The sequence below is a fragment of the Ruditapes philippinarum genome, unplaced genomic scaffold (assembly GCF_026571515.1).
Source record: "Ruditapes philippinarum isolate M1 unplaced genomic scaffold, ASM2657151v2 ctg1875_1_1_1_1, whole genome shotgun sequence".
Lineage (NCBI taxonomy): Eukaryota > Metazoa > Mollusca > Bivalvia > Venerida > Veneridae > Ruditapes > Ruditapes philippinarum.
Genome location: NW_026851580.1, coordinates 412628 through 429318, shown reverse-complemented (window position 1 = coordinate 429318; position 16691 = coordinate 412628). Strand labels below are relative to the sequence as shown.

General features: G+C 30.9%; 2 protein-coding genes across 2 annotated transcripts in view; both read right to left on the bottom strand.

Moving 5' to 3' along the window:
- LOC132750814 (low-density lipoprotein receptor-related protein 2-like) overlaps positions 1-9979 on the bottom strand; it is a 33029-nt gene extending 23050 nt beyond the window's left edge. The window contains exons 1-5 of the mRNA XM_060740894.1: positions 9869-9979; positions 9064-9303; positions 6703-6741; positions 5472-5690; positions 1842-1920 (exon numbers count right to left, since the gene is read on the bottom strand). Coding sequence (XP_060596877.1) covers positions 1842-1920; positions 5472-5690; positions 6703-6741; positions 9064-9157 — 431 coding nt within the window. The 5' untranslated portion in view covers positions 9158-9303; positions 9869-9979. The remainder of the gene's footprint in view (positions 1-1841; positions 1921-5471; positions 5691-6702; positions 6742-9063; positions 9304-9868) is intronic.
- A 1517-nt stretch (positions 9980-11496) lies between these two features.
- Positions 11497-16185, bottom strand: LOC132750175 (uncharacterized). The gene is made up of 6 exons (XM_060740151.1): positions 16067-16185; positions 15108-15205; positions 13885-14051; positions 13341-13466; positions 12744-12900; positions 11497-12111 (listed from the first exon to the last, which is right to left on the bottom strand). The coding sequence occupies exons 1-6, from the start codon at positions 16147-16149 to the stop codon at positions 11699-11701; spliced, it is 1044 nt and encodes a 347-aa protein (XP_060596134.1). The 5' UTR covers positions 16150-16185; the 3' UTR covers positions 11497-11698.
- Positions 16186-16691: the final 506 nt, after the last annotated feature.

Here is a 16691-nt window from a genome sequence, read left to right as displayed (position 1 = left end):
AGGATATGCTGGAGAAGATCTGCCGATTTATTCCGTATAGATCTTGTATTAACTGTGGCAAGTTTCATTTTTCTCTGTCTATGGACATTTTGTATGTATGTGTGATCAAGTTGAATTTGAATTAAGTTTGCCAAATGAACACCACCATTATGTTTAATCCTTGGCTGGCCAGCTCGTTTACCTCTATATTTTAAAATACCATTATTTTTCAACAATTACAGGGATGGGTTCCTTTTGTGAGATGTGTTCGGAAATATGTATTGAAACAGGGCAGAAATATGCTGTCACTTTCAAAAATACAAAGAAATGTCTTGGTGACTGAAATTCGAGCCTGTTTTTCTTCTTCCGTTTCGAACCCACCGAGCGTTCAAATTCAATATTTTCAAAGATCAGTAAGCATGCGCTAACGGCTGGTTTTACTTTTCCCATTCTACCCAGACACTTCTCTCACAGTGTTACATATATCTCCTTCAATTACCTCTTTTGTTGCCTAACGTTATGCACTTTAAGTGTAAAATCACACAATTGAAAAAAATAAAAATCAAGGCTCCTCAATACAACGCTGTATTTGTTAGTGCATTTAAGTGTCTTGTATGTGTCTGATTGATTGCACACCGAACCTCATTGCATTTGTTCTTCTTCTTACGCTGTTATTTTCAATAAGTTGTTGTTTAAAAAGCCACAGTTCAAAAATGCGCCATATCAAAGAAATGACATGTTAAAATTTTAAATCTTCTTAAATAACTATCGTCGCGGTAAACAGACGATACAATTTAAGCACTTAACGTTTACCTGACAGAAATTTTGTTTTATTGAACACGCAGATGCGTGTATTTGTGTTGAGCAGTTTATGCACACACGGTACATAAGTAAAACAAAAACTCGAACTATTTAGGAGGCAAATATTAAAAATATTTAGAATAAACTTGAAATGTTTATTTGGCTATAAAATATATTTAGACCTTATCAAATAAAATAAATCAGATTTGCCTGCGATAACATGCATACATTAAAAGCCTTCTTTTCAAAGTGATTACAACTACACCAACCCGACGTCAAACCATAATATCACCACCTATATGTTAAACCGTTTAAATTGCTATATGCTTCTGTTCTAAAACGGTAAACATGCCAAACTAATAAAGAATAACTTCAACTATTTCTGAATATTCCACATTCAGAAATGGCATTCAAGCAATGAAAGCTGTGGTTGAAATTACCAACTAATAAATAGATGTCAAGATAATATAAAATCAAGTCTGTATAACATAAATAAGTACATAGATAAAATAACTAATCGATTATCATGTATGTTATGAAATTTTCATACATTGATGAGTAAAATATTGACTTCTATTAACTCAACTCATAAACCAATATTGGACAAGGCCTTGTCGAATATGATATATTTTGCAACTGTGCAGGAGTCCAATAGAATCATTATTGTTCTCAACCATGTCTAATTATCTCTTTTTGTAGACCACTGTAATTTAACTTTGTCACCCAATTGCAATAAAAATGATACGAATTATATTCTCTTAAGAAATGAATACGAGGTTAGATTGGGTGTGATATGGACGTTATATTAACGTTTTAGACTCTGAAAATATCAACAAAGCTAAATGGTGTGTGATACGGACTTTATATGGACCTTGTGTACACTGAAATTCAAGCAGAGGTTTAATTGATAAGATTTGACCAATAAGTTTTACTGGAACATCACGAGATGTAAATGCTGAAAATTCATTGGTTATATTCTATAAGTTGCAAAATAAAAAGAAATAGTACACGCTTATCGATTATATCATTTCCAATTATGCATATGTTTAAATGTTACTTACCATGCAGTTAAAGTGACTTCATGACTGTTTACCCAATAAAATCTAATATTTTTATCCGTACCAATGCTCCGCAATAACCCTAAAAACAAATATTTTATATTTATTAATTTATTAATTTTAGAATATATGCAATTGTATCAGATCAACATAATATCAGGGCATTTGTTTCCTAGAATATGAACAAATGTTATAATTGTTTAATTTATCAAAGCGCGTGACACCTTACCTTTTCTCTACCTGAAAGAAAATTTAAGATTTAACATATCAATTTTATACGTAATAAGTAGCTAATAAAGAAACGGTGTTATCTTTGAAGCTAAAAGGGCTTCATGGTTGTATCACAAAATCGCAGATTTTACATTTTGCTACTGTTTTAAGAACTTTAAGGTTCTTTTGAGTTCGAAAAACGTAGGATTATAACCAAACACGTTACAGGTAGTTTATCTTATTATGCGGAGAAAATATCTAGCTTGCTGACAGAAGGTTCTACTGAAATGGTCATAAATAGTGCGTAGATTTTATTCTTCCAAAGAGAAATGGCCGAAAAGACTAAAATGACTGAACATTATAGAAAACAATTAAAAAGAGCATTTATTATATCTAAGTGGTTGCTACCAATTTACGTTTGCATTTCTTGAATGAGCCACACAAAACATTATGATAACTCTTGAGGATAAAATTTTTGTTCTATATCTGTGACATGCTTACTAGTAGCATTTCCGTCATGAACTGACATATTTCGTGCTTTCTCGGTTTAAAGGACATACCAAAACATACTTGCAATTATAAAAAACTAATAATAAATTGACCTATTATACCGGTAAAAACAAGGTACCTATATTTTTACAGGTATAAAGGGTCAATTTAATTTCACTATTTGTTTTAATTATTTGTATATCATAAAGGGTTTATTTAGGATTTTTTTACGAAAAAAAAAAAGATTCACTTTTAAAGAGTAAGGTAGGGTAACTGGACTGCACCAGTGCCTATTTGTGCCATCATTGTTATGCATGCAAATTTGGACAAAAAAGAACAAGAAGTCTACTGATTATAACTGAACCGGAACATGCTGACAATAACAGTAAAATTATTTTTATTTGACAAAAAAATTATTTTTTTGTCAAAATCGATTTGAAATCTATTCTCTATTGTATGCAACTAATAACGAAAGTAATCAATCGTAAAAATACTAACATTGGCTCTTCCACACGAAGGAGATAAAAGTACCTATCTATTACACTAAGTGTGCACATTTCATTTTTCACTTTTTCGCAGAAAGAGTCATTCGTTTTGGCAGTTGCTTATTCCATTTAAATGGCAGCTTTATAGACAAGTAAATGCACTAAAAAACTTTGTTACGTGGTACCAATTAATATGCATGTATCAACTATGTTACACCTAAAATATATATGCCACTTGGATATACCGACAACACAGGATGCGCTACCTGTAGATCAGCACGTGGTAAGGTTGATGATATGCATGGGCTATTTTTAGATTAACGATCACCAAGTTTTAACTCCACGTTAGAATTGCGTTTAAATATAAGACACAGTAGATCTAAATATAACTCGATCGCAGACAAATGTGATAGAGCTTTGAAATTTTAACTTCTTCGCACTAATTCTCTGTATGATGTGGTCACGATCTTTTGGTTAGTAGGGCCTTGGAGACAGAATACTACGACAGTAGCCATTCTCTATTGTATAAAACTAATAAAGACAGAAGTCAATCATAAAAGAAACTAACTTTTGCGACTTGAAAACAAACTGAAACGGAAAATTTTCCTTTATTATTTACTTCTTCCTTCTATTGACGCTTTAAACCGATAAATCAAGTAAAAATAGAAATCATATTTATGGAAACAAACAGGGATTAGTAACAAAAATTAGCTTAGATTTCCGTAATATTACTTCGTCTGTTTTTTTTAGATTACCGATCACCAAATATTAACTCCACGTTAGAATTGCGTTTAAATATAAGACACAATAGATCTAAATATAACTCGATCGCAGACAAATGTTATAGAGCTTTGAAATTTTAACTTCTTCGCACTAATTCTCTGTATGATTCGGTCACGATCTTTTGGTTAGTAGGGCCATGGAGACAGAATACTACTACAGTAGCCATTCTCTATTGTATAAAACTAATAAAGACAAAAATCAATCATAAAAAACTAACTTTTGCGTCTTGAAAACGAATTGAAACGGAATATTTTCTTTATTATTTACTTCTTCCTTCTACTAACGCTTTAAACCGATAAATCAAGTAAAAATAGAAAACCTATTTATAGAAACAAACTGGGATTAGTAACAAAATTAGCTTAGATTTCCGTAATATTACTTCATCTGGTTCCGCAGTATGACGGAATCGCCCGAATTGTCACGATTGCAGCGGAAACCTAGACTGGTTTCCCGTTCCATCATGCACTAACAAATGTTAGCAGGAAACCACCTAACCGGAACAACTTTTCCAAAACAAATGGCTTGCGGCTGTGGCCGCAAGCCAAAATGAGTACTTATGAGAACATTTTAAACCTACACCGTAGTCTATGATATGGCTACATAAATACATTAACGTACAATTAAAATGACATCTTATTCTAACAGCATAACTTTGCTGTGAAAACATAACATTTGTTGACAATAATAGACAAAAATAAAATGTGTTAAAATAAAGCAAAACATAGCAAACTGAATTGCGTTGCTGCCTGCGGCTGAGTGTTCTGTTGAAACAAATTTACAACACACATTCAACACATGTGTCATGTTGCAGCAATTGTTTTAAAAATGGACGAAGCCGAATCCAAATGTAGAAATATTTGCTAGTGCCCTTACAACTTAAGGTTTCTTTCGACACAATTATAGGTATGAGCAACGTTTGTTAGTTTGTCTGGTTTTATGGCGCACCAAAAAGCAAAGGCCGATATAAGAAAGATGAAGTTAGCTAACTTTGTGTGTAAGAAACTTTAACACAACACTAGGAGTCCAAACCACCTCAGCTGTGGTGGCAAGACATGAATAGACTCCTATTATTCGGACACATTAAGTCGCTTTTGAGGGTTACACAGGGATAAAAGGTGGTGACTGCAATTCTAACGACACAACCATTTAAAGAAACTTCCAGCCACAAAGGTCTGGGCTAAATATCATTAGGTTTGAAATGGGTAGTAAATTAATATATTCACTAATTATTTCTCATTTAATACACATTTCTAGGTAAAGAATATTTTGTTTATTATGTTAGTTTAATTTTGGAATGTATTGGTACTCAATAAAATAGAAATAAACAGAATCACTAAAGAACGTCTTAAGCAACAAAATTGAAAATGTTGCAGGCTCGGTTTAATTGAGCCTGTTCAAAAGCCTTTTCAATCTAAAAAAATCAACATTATGTCCCTCATGCGTGTGATATGAATTTCAAAATCGATTCGCATATGTGCTTTGCGGTTAAAACTATTTTGATAAATTCAATTGTTATGAAAAACTGAAAAAGAAATGTGTTCATTATAAGAAAGAAAATAAATCATTGTTCAGCTTGAAACCCGATCTTTGTGAAAATTATAATTTCTTTACGTTTAACATGCTTTTGAATTACTTCAAAACTAAAAGTCCTTGCTTTAACACTCACCTATGTGTGCCTTGAAACTTTTATGTTTTGAATCATATATGTCATTTCTTTGATCGACGTATCTTTGTTCTCGAAGAAGGTAATTAATATACTGTAATTCTTTTTGTGATTGTATTGTTATAAGATGCTCATTCCGTTCCCAGCAGACAGATCTCGCCTCATACCAGGATAATGATGAATGAAATATAGTGTAGCACTTTCTGAATATCTTCGAACAAGCTGTAAATTTTAAAAAAATCATAATTTTTGATCCAGTTTTTTTTAAAAGTTAGAAAAATTTGAACGTTATTGACAACGTAATCAAAAATAGTTCTTATAATTTATTACTGTACCATGCGATAATTCGATGACAGTATAAATCGCACATATTACGACCCTTAATATTTTCCCCAGTAGCTTTATCATTAATGCATAAATGGTGTTTAACTTTCAAGCAAAAATGTGGTATTGTCTTGCTCTCTAATTCGAATTTGTTTTTAGCCATACATGTCAACAAAATATTACTATCATTTGAAGAATTCTTAGGAATAAATAAACACAATATGTTAGCTAGGACACGTTTCTGATAATCATATTTTCATTTATATTCATTTTCATAGAATAGAATTGGTCTATAGATACTTGCAATGATAATATTTAATATCAGTTCTAAAACACAGGAGTGGAGCTTATATCACTAACTTTAGAGAAGTATTTCTTTATAAATGATCGGCTTTTTGCTAAAGGCACAATACACCTCCGAAACAAATACATTTTGCTTTCTTTAAAAAGGCATTTGTTAGTCTTATTTAATAAAACTTATGTTAGATGCTTATCACGTGTTAATAGTAGCACCGAATGTGAAATACTCCTGTCAATTTAATAGAAAAAAGGAAATCAGAGTAGTAATTTAAGCTTCCGTACAAAATACTAAATCACTATAATTTGTCTTATTGCCATATGGCAACAAAAACAAAACAAAACAAAAAAAGAATCAGATTGTTGGAAAAAATGGTGTTTTTTAAAACCTTAAACAGGACACCAAAATAATTTTTTTTGGAGAAATGAAAATAACAACATATATGAGGCATAATGGGCCTTGAATGCTATACAGACAAAATTTAAGTATTATTGTGATCATGAACAATGTAAAGACAATTACGTAATAAACTTGATAACTTTCATAACGTGGAGGTAAATTCCTTCATATGAGTGCTCGTATTCAGATTAATGAATAATGACAATTGTTTACCTTGTGTAGCCCTCATCAGTCGTGGCAGAAAAAAGGCATCTAAAAAGAAGCACCTTTTGAATCAGCATTGTATTAAATAATAATTTTAAAAACATACTTTATGGATTTTTACAGAAATCATCGTCCTTTTTGTGCTGACAAAAATGTAGCTTTTCTATTTGGTTATAAACTATTCAGTGTACACCCTTTATTTGTATTGCAGCAAAAAGAAAAAGAACATGTGTTTTGAAAAGTCACGTTCACATGAAAGAAAACAACAACAACAAACAATGTAGCATCAAGGCAATCCAATACCATAGAGATAATAGGAATACCTAAAGAAAGTCCAAAACTGCAGGCTCGGTACTGGCACGTGCAAACTACTTTCCACGCCCCTAGCATAAAGGCAGGCAACATAACCTAAAGGGGATTCAACATTCAAGTTTGAATATTGGAACCACCCAAATAGAAAAAAGCCAAACAGTTGAAACTAAGAATAATATAACAAACGCAACAATAATGTTAAAACTTATACTTTATGACTGTGGTCGAAATGTTTGTAAATGTGATAATGCGCCCAAACGTGTTTAATGGTCATGCGCTAAATAAGAAGGAAAGAAAAATAATAAAAGTCATAAAAACAACAACAATAACAACAACAAAATATCTTTTTTGTAAAACATCACATAATTTTCAATAGCATTTTCTTGATAAAATTCGATACAACATACAATATAATACATGTCCATTTTCAACTCATTTCTGGAAGATGAAAAAGAGGCATCACATTTTTTTGTTACAATTTCATTTTATGGTATATGTTTTAATGTTTTATAATTCAAATTAACTGGTTATTTTAATTACATTTTCTAATACCTGAATGTTTCTACCTTATCTTTTATAAGTTCTTAGAATTTGCGGCAAACGGATTTAGCAACTACACACATTCTAGCGACAGAGATGTTTCTGAGCAAATTTTACGCTTTATTTTACTATAAGACCATACGCCGCTTTTCATTGACAGTTTAATGATAACTGCTGTATGTATAAATGTTGAATTCTGCTGTAGGGGGGGGGGGTGTGGACGGTGATTTGCACTTGACAGTACCGTCCATGGTCAGGCTCAATCAAACCGAGCCTGCAACATTTTCAATTTTGTCGTTTGGACTTTCTTTAGGGATTCCTATTTTCGATTTTAACCAAATCTCTAAATTATGTTTTAATAATGGGCAGTGAAAACAGTTCCGAAACATTAAACAGAATTCACTTTTAATGTCATACATAAAAACGATGGCTTTGCATGTACTTAAATTTTGATTTTAATTAGGTAGACTTTGTTCAAGCTAGAACAAACAATGTTCATAATATGACCTTTCAAATATGCTGTATAGGTATGTCTGATCACTGGTCTGATATGTTCACAAATCGCAATTTTTGTACCAGGTATGGCGGCGATGGTACACTTTATTTGATAAAGTGCCCAAATTCTGTAATGGTATCTACACTTTACTTCCCTTTCCTTATTTTGTACTTAATATTTCAATATAATGTCTTAGGGTGAAAGGTTTTGGGGTATCTGGAGTGTGAAGTGTCTTGGGGTAAATTGTCTGTAATCACCGGCGATGTGTCCCAATAATTGCTTTGCAGCTCTCCAATCATTCTTTTTGCTTAGTGACATTTTAAGTGTTATGATTATAAATATATCATTCAAAATCGATTTTTTATAATTTAAATCACTTATTGAAACTGACATATGTAACGACATTTTCTTATCATTTTTTAATATATGTACCTTGGAATTAGTAACAAAATGTGTTATTCCGTGTACTGTTAATTGTTGTTGTTGAAATCTAGCTTCGACTTTCCTTTTGAATTCTATTTATCAAAGTGCAACACAACGTCGACTTGTAAAGTGAGTGTCTACTTTTATTTGATTATGTATTTCACAGTGTTTATGTAAAAAGGGACTTGCCGTTCAAAATACATTTATTACTCTTGTCGAAATCATGAGGCAATTCAGTTGAAATATGAAGTAAATTAAATCATAGCTTCAACTAATAAATTCGAAAAAAAAAATCAACATTTTTACTTAAAAAAATGATAGACCATGTTAATAGTAAATTTGAAATTATAGCGTATAAAACTCATGCATTTCTTTGATGCTAAAAACCTGTACACACTTTGATAAAATGTTTAAATTGAACTTACCAGTCAAATGTATGAAATATCAAAACTTAGTTTCTCAAGCCTATATAATAGTATCTAGGGATACATGTACAAAATTATAATAAGTAAAACTTTATAAAACGATTGATATATTTTGGCTTGAGCAATATTTATGTATTTCGACTTTACATAAATGTATTTAAAAGAAGTACTCACATTTATAAAAGGAAGTTTCTGTATGCGTCCATTTTTCTAACGTGAAACTTTGTGTTCTGTATTGCAGCCTTAAACCTTCCCGTCCTAAAAACATCTTTTTTGGGGCATCATATTTTCTAAACACAATATGGATATGATTTTCCTCCGAGTAGATGATCTTCGAAGGTTTATTTGCGTTGCAGTATTCTTTTTCACCACTTCTTTCAATTATTGCGAATTTTGAGCGAATTTCAGATATTTCTAGGAAGAATTCAAAGAACAAGTGACAAGTGAAAAAAGGCTTTTTTTGTTATTTCAGACTGAAATAGGAAACTGAACATAGTCACCCAAATGATAAGATTACTGTGTTAAGGAATTAAGGATATTTCTTTTGCACTAAAGTAACGTTTTAAAACAGACAATAGCTACTTGCTGTTGTTGAATTGTTACACTTGTTGAATTGTTACAGTATAATTATGCATTATGCTTTCAACGGATGTCCATGAAAAAACAGACTCTTAAAAAATAAATACAATATTTCACAAAAAAATAAATTAACTAAATGAAACTGAAAATGTAGTATTCCATTATTTAATAGCAAGAAAGGTTCTTTTTTATGCATGTCACCTTAAATGGTTTCTGTTATTTTATTATGCAGCATTTTTTGTTGTTTTATTTTGGTGTTTTTGTTGTTGTTGTTGTTGTTGTTGTTGTTGTTTGTGCGTGGGTGTTAACCAATTTTGAATCTGTATTATGCTCTTTTAAAATTTGATTTAAAAAGTGTTAAAATTTCATGCAAATTATAAATAATTTAAACGTTACTTACCTTTTGGACAAACAATATAAAAGTCTATAAATTCAATCTGGATTCTGTGATGATTGCGAGCTTGAATTTTAAATCTTTCTTCAAAATTTTCAAATGGTATATTTAAGATCGACATTGCTAGAGTTCATGACCTGAATCAATTCATAAATTTCTCTGAAAATCATGACCTTTAGACTTAATCCGAGCTATTGAATATTTTCGATAAAATTGCATAACATGTATTAGACATTCTAATGTTTCCTTGCTCACAATTTTTTTTAAAAATTTTACTATATGTACATAACCAATGACCCTGGAGCGGGGCCAATTTTGACCCAGGGGTTATAATTTGAGAAAACTTGGTAGAGGTCCACTACACAATGTTTCATGCCAAATATTTTACCTCTAGCATTTTTAATTCTGTGAAGATTTTTGAAGAATTTACTATATACATATATGGCAAACCTATGACTCCGCGGCCTGGCCAGTTTTGACACTAGAGGCAACATTTGAACAATTTGGTAGAGGACCCTTAAATAAAATTATATACTAAATATCAAAGTTCTAAGCCTTTTACATTCAGACAAGAAGTTTATAAAGTTTTTACTATATGTACTTAGTTAAAATTAATGACCAATCTTGACCCAGGTGCTATAATTTGCACAAAATTGGTAGAAGTCTACTACACAATGATTCCTGCCAAATATCTAACCTCTAGCCTTTGTCAATTCAGAGAAGAAGATTTTTTAAGATTTTACTATATGAATATACTGAAAATCAATGGCGGGGCCAATTTTGACTCAGGGGCTATAATTTGAACAACTTTGGTAGATATTCACAACATAATGTTTCATGTCAAATATTTAACCTTTAGCCTTTGTCAATTCAGAGAAGAAGATTTTTGAAGAAATTACTATATACATATATGGAAAACTTATGACCCCAAGGGGGCGGGCCAGTTTTGACACTAGAGACAAAATTTGAACAACTTTGGTAGAGGATCTATAGATTATATCATATACCAAGTATCAAAGCTCAAAGTCTTGAACCTTAAGAAAAGAAGACCTTTTAAGATTTTGCGATATGTACATAGTGAAAATCAGTGACACCCTATGGAGGAACCAATCTTGACCCAAAGGCTATAATTTGAACAATCGTGGTAGAGGTCCACTACAGAATGTTTCATGCCAAATATCTAACCTCTAGCCTTTGTCAATTCAGAGAAGAAGATTTTTTAAGATTTTACTAAATGAATATACTGAAAATCAATGGCGGGGCCAATTTTGACTCAGGGGCTATAATTTGAACAACTTTGGTAGATATTCACAACATAATGTTTCATGCGAAATATCTAACCTCTAGCCTTTGTCAATTCAGAGAAGAAGATTTTTTACATACATAGAAAATCTCTGACCCCCGGGGCGGGGCCAATTTTGACACTAGAGGCACAATTTGAACAACTTTGGTAGAATACCCAAAGATGATATCATATTCCAAATATCAAAGCTCTAAGCCTTGTAGCTTTATACAAGAAGATTGTTTAAGTGTTTACTACATATACATAGTGAAAATCAATGAGCCCTAATTTTGACTCCAGGGCTATAATTTGAACAATCTTGGAAGAGGTCTACCAGACAATGCCTTATGCAAATTATCTAAGCCTTAGGCCGCGTGGATGTTTAAAATTTATTCTTATAAATTCTTTTAGTTGCCATGGCAACCAGATTTCTGCATGGAATCAAATTCTCAAGGAACATACACTTTCTGAATCCGGAACAATATAAATGACGGGTTCATTTACTTGTCATGTTACATTTATGAGTTTTATGAGATTTTCTTGCTTAACGGTTGTCAATCTTTACAAAAGAAATATATCAGTACCAAAAGTGAAATTTGTATCTTACCCAAAATACACGTGTCAGTTGTTAAATCTGTGTTATTTTGTTCTGCTGTTATTTCTGTATCCATAGTTCCCGACTTGGCATTGTTCTCACTATCATTTAAGCCAAACTCATTATCTATTAATAAATTATTATTTTTGTTACTCTCAGCATGACCTGATGAAGCATAATACTGATCATCATCATCATCATCATCATCATCATCATCATCATCATCATCATCTGTGTAGTCACCTTCAATATTAATGTTTGAATCGGTGAAATTGTCGTAATTATTATCTTTTTGAGAATCTTGAACACCAGCTATCCCTTCAATGCGTGTAATATTGTCCTCGAGGACACATTCTTGAGACAATGATATTCCTGTAAAAATAAAATGAACAGTGACGATTGTGCACAAAAAAACCCTATGGTTCATACCTTTTCAATTATGCTTGCCAATTATAGCATCATACCATAAGCCACTGTCGCAGTAGCAATAACAAACTTGTTGAAAATGAATAAATAAATTTTTAATTATCTACTACACAAACTTTTCAATCTTCAACGTTTCGAGGGGTTAAACCCCTCTTTTTCAAGGTGTTTCTGTTTATTTTTATAAATCACTTATTTATATTCTTATCTTACACTATGTTATGTATACAGGAAATGACGTCGTTGACGTCAACAATAAAAATACGCAAAAATGATGATGACGTTTTCCGTCAAACCGTTGTTCCCCTTACTCACTGTTAGTTAGAATATTATATTCATAGCAAGTAATGTGAAACTTATTTCATTGTATTTGACTTAGAATACATTAATAATAGAAAAATAATAAAAATAATAGAATAATTATGATGATAATAATAATTATTATTATATCATTAATACTAAACCATTTTATAGTAATAATATTAATAATAGCAAATAATAATAATAATAATAATAATAATAATAATAATAATAATAATAATAATAAAAATAAATAATAATAACAACAATAATATATCTACCTGTTAGTTTACATCCATGGATTTCGAATCGTAGACATGATTGATCTATCCCAAGACTTCCATTTAATCGTAGCTTTATAAAACGAGCTGTAACTGCGTTTTGAAGAAAGAATGACTGGTGAAGTTCAGACGTAAAATTTTCGACATCAATTGTAAACTGTTAAAGGTAATAACTTTAAAATTAATATACTAAGGAAAACCATCACTGACAGAAACCTATAGTGAACGTTAATTACTAAATATCATAACGATAATGATGATGCAATTACTATGATTTCAGAGATAATCTAAGACTTTTGTTATTTACAACACTTATAGAATGGTTCGACATACTTATGTAAATGTATAAATACGAGAAACAATTGACAACAAGATTTAGCAATTGAAGTTTATTTATCAAACCAAGAATATCATGACACCAATGACTAACAGTGGAAATATTTTAAATATCTTATTAAGAGTTGCAATCTTATTATATTTGTTGCTATTATATACAAACGTTAAACTGTTTTGTACCATTCTTTCTTATAGTCTGCTTGCCTACTATGATACAATTTTGCATGAACTATTTCCGAACTTTTTGCCAAACTAAAATACCTTCAAGTCAGACACGCTAAAATTGTCCGTCTGATTTCCAAATAAGAGATGAACAGACTCCCAATTGGCATTTGACATTAGGAATAAAGTAACACCTTCAATTTTCGTTTTTGATCTCAAATCAACCTAAAATTACAGATATATATATATACAATGTTCTAACCATGTTTTTAGCAATACATTATTGTAAAGTTTTACCATTTAATGTTTAAAATAAATTATCGACTTGATGTAAAAAAATTAATTTAATGTTATTTTGTCTTCAAATGTTAAAACCTGCAATTTCATTCACTGCTTAACTTGAGGATAATTAATCCCACTTGTAGCTTTGCTGATCTAAGGAATGATGGCGGCATGATTTCAATGCAAAACATAAATATGTAAACGCATGCTTATGACTATTATACTGCGATACACAATTTAATTTATAAATCTACGCATTTTTGTTTCTTCTGCGTATAATCTCAAGCTTGGATGTAACGAAAGGAACTATTTTGAAAATACATTAATCATTATGTTTATTAATTGAACATAATTCTCAAACCATAATCCAAGTGTTTGCATCCATCGTTTTGTCAATGCACCAACCAGTAGAGGAAGGCCTTGCTTTGAATGGTGGGTTGCGTTTTGAGGATGGTGAGGCAAAAATCTGATCATTTTGAATGCTCCCATCACTCATTCCAAGATCTTCGTTACACATTTCTCCATCCACTGTCAATATGAAAATTGCATCTAAGTATTAAATCCAATTTACATTATCAAATTATTATGTTTTGTGCTTGTAAATGAAGAGCGCATTCTCCGCCACGAAGTTATCAAAATTTGAGTCAATGCATGTATAATATATGATGATCAATAATTTTAACTGAGAATCGATTAGTATATGGCTTCAAACGGTCGACACACCTTTATTTTGAGACACCTTAATCTAACTTATCCTTTCCTGAGTTCCAAACTTTTGAAGTAATGTATTGGCCTATGTATGTAAATACTCTATCATTTTAAAATAATTAAGTTCTGTGTTTGTAAATGAAGGACGCATTGTCCGCCAAGTATTTATAAAACAAAATGATACATGTATAATAAACGAACGTCAATAAACATAACTGTGAATCGATTATCTTAAACCAGTTGACACACCATTTATTTTGACAAACCGTATCCATTTCCGAGTTGCTCCATGCTTGAACTCACATTATGACGTACGTATGTAAGTATGCCACGTGTCATTATAAAACAATAATAAAGACAATAGGAAGAACTATTATCATATATTAACATTGTCTGTTTGCAGAAGGAAGGAAGGAGAACGGTTATGTATGCAATCAAGGAACACAATTTGCAGTGTTCTGTAAATTGCAGATACAACATTCTGGAACGCGAAAAAAGTGGTTTAGATTTAAAGGGTGATTAAATAATAACTTGAGACTTGTTTGTTTTCGTCCAAATCAGTAGAAGATTTGCATACTATACAATTTATTTACGAGATTGGAAATTTAGAAGCGCGCGATGGATACCCTATACCGTCAGTTATGATAATCATTTTATTTCAGTATAATTTGCGATTAAGAAATCAAAATTGCATTAAACAATGAAAAGTGCTTTCTTTGCCTGATGCATCTTTCTTAATCCTAGAATACACAAATAGAAATTACAAACTGTTGTTTTGATGTAATATGTTTTATACTATTAATTAACGACTATACTAAAATTAATAATACTATATTCAACTTTATTAGGAAAGTTTTATGACAAAAGACTACTTACAAGATTCAATATCATATGTGTATATATCGAATATTTTTTTGTGTAACCATTCTTTTGGATTTTCAAAGCACAAGGCAATATAACGAGCACGGAACTGACTGAAATAAATTGGTACATTTGATATAATTATATAATACAATCATTTCATGCTTGTTGATATGGCTAGTGAATATGCAACATACATATGCGTACAAAAAGAATACGTAGAAACAACTAGCGTGACGCTTTGTTGTAATGAAAATGTATTTATGGAATAAACCATATTTAATTTAAAAAAAATTGATTTTAGTCGTCAGAACATTTTTAACTTATCACTGTAGATTATTTCATTCATAACCTTAATTGGCTTTTTAATCGTGTTGGTATTTGTATCTTTTCCATTATTCTGTTTTGTTTTGTGATCAAAATATCAAAAAAAACTTAAATTGATTGATGTGTTTAACTGCAGTCTTCAAAAGCTCTGACATGATTGTGACCGGCTATTTAAATGATGTCACACTGTTATCATTAATATCATATAGATACATGTATAAAAAATATTTTCTACAGCTGAAGCTCGTTTAAACAAAGTACGTCAATAATGAAGTCATCCCACTATTTTTGCCAGTACACTGAGTATACTTAATTAGGCCTGTATGTAAAAAATCTGAATTTTGGCGTACTTAGTTAGACATGTATGTAAAAAATCTAAACTTTGAGATCAGGATAAATTTTAGATACAGTCGATGTTAAGATGCTTTGATAATTAAATACAGCTATCGCCGATGATATTTCTTTTTGTGTTACGAGCAAAATGTGATTTTTCTTTACATATATAGGTACCTGGACAGCACATTCTTTCCCGGAACATTTGTTTAAATAATCAATATATATATATCAAGTAAGATAAAAATTGTTCGACGTCGTTTATTTATAAATATTAAAAACATATATCTGATAGTAAGTATGTAATATAGTACCTGAAAAACCAAAGCACCTGCCGTGTAAAACCCAGAAATGTATCATAAATGCACTTCAATCTTTTGTCAAATAGAAATTCCATTCTTTTCTCGTCGTAGAAGCAATCCGACACATTCGTCTGTAAAGAAATACTACTTTGGATAAAAGATCTTGTATGTTGTAAACAAAGATGTAACATACAGTCCAGTTAAGTTTTAAATATGTATATTATAATAATCTAAAACATTCAAAACATGCAAAAACATGTAAGATATGTATAGCAAATTATTATATAGAGGATATTTGTTTGTTTGTGTGTAAGATGAAATTTTATTTCATCGAGTGGTCTTTAAAAGCAGTATTCTCACGAATGGCGTAGCCACGAGTGAGAATACTGTTTTTAAAGTTCACGAGATGAAATAAAATTACATCTTACACAACAAACAGACACATTTTCTTTTTATTTTATGCTTAAAAACAAGTTAAAACGAAATTTCCATAATTTTAACGTTAATATTAAAATCTGTTTCCCCCATTGAGAGCCCCATTTAGACGGAATTTCTCATTAAAAACAAGAAGTCTTGAGCTGAAAAATAAGTCCGCCAATCAAGGTTAAATGACGGTGATATTTATTCATTTTATTAA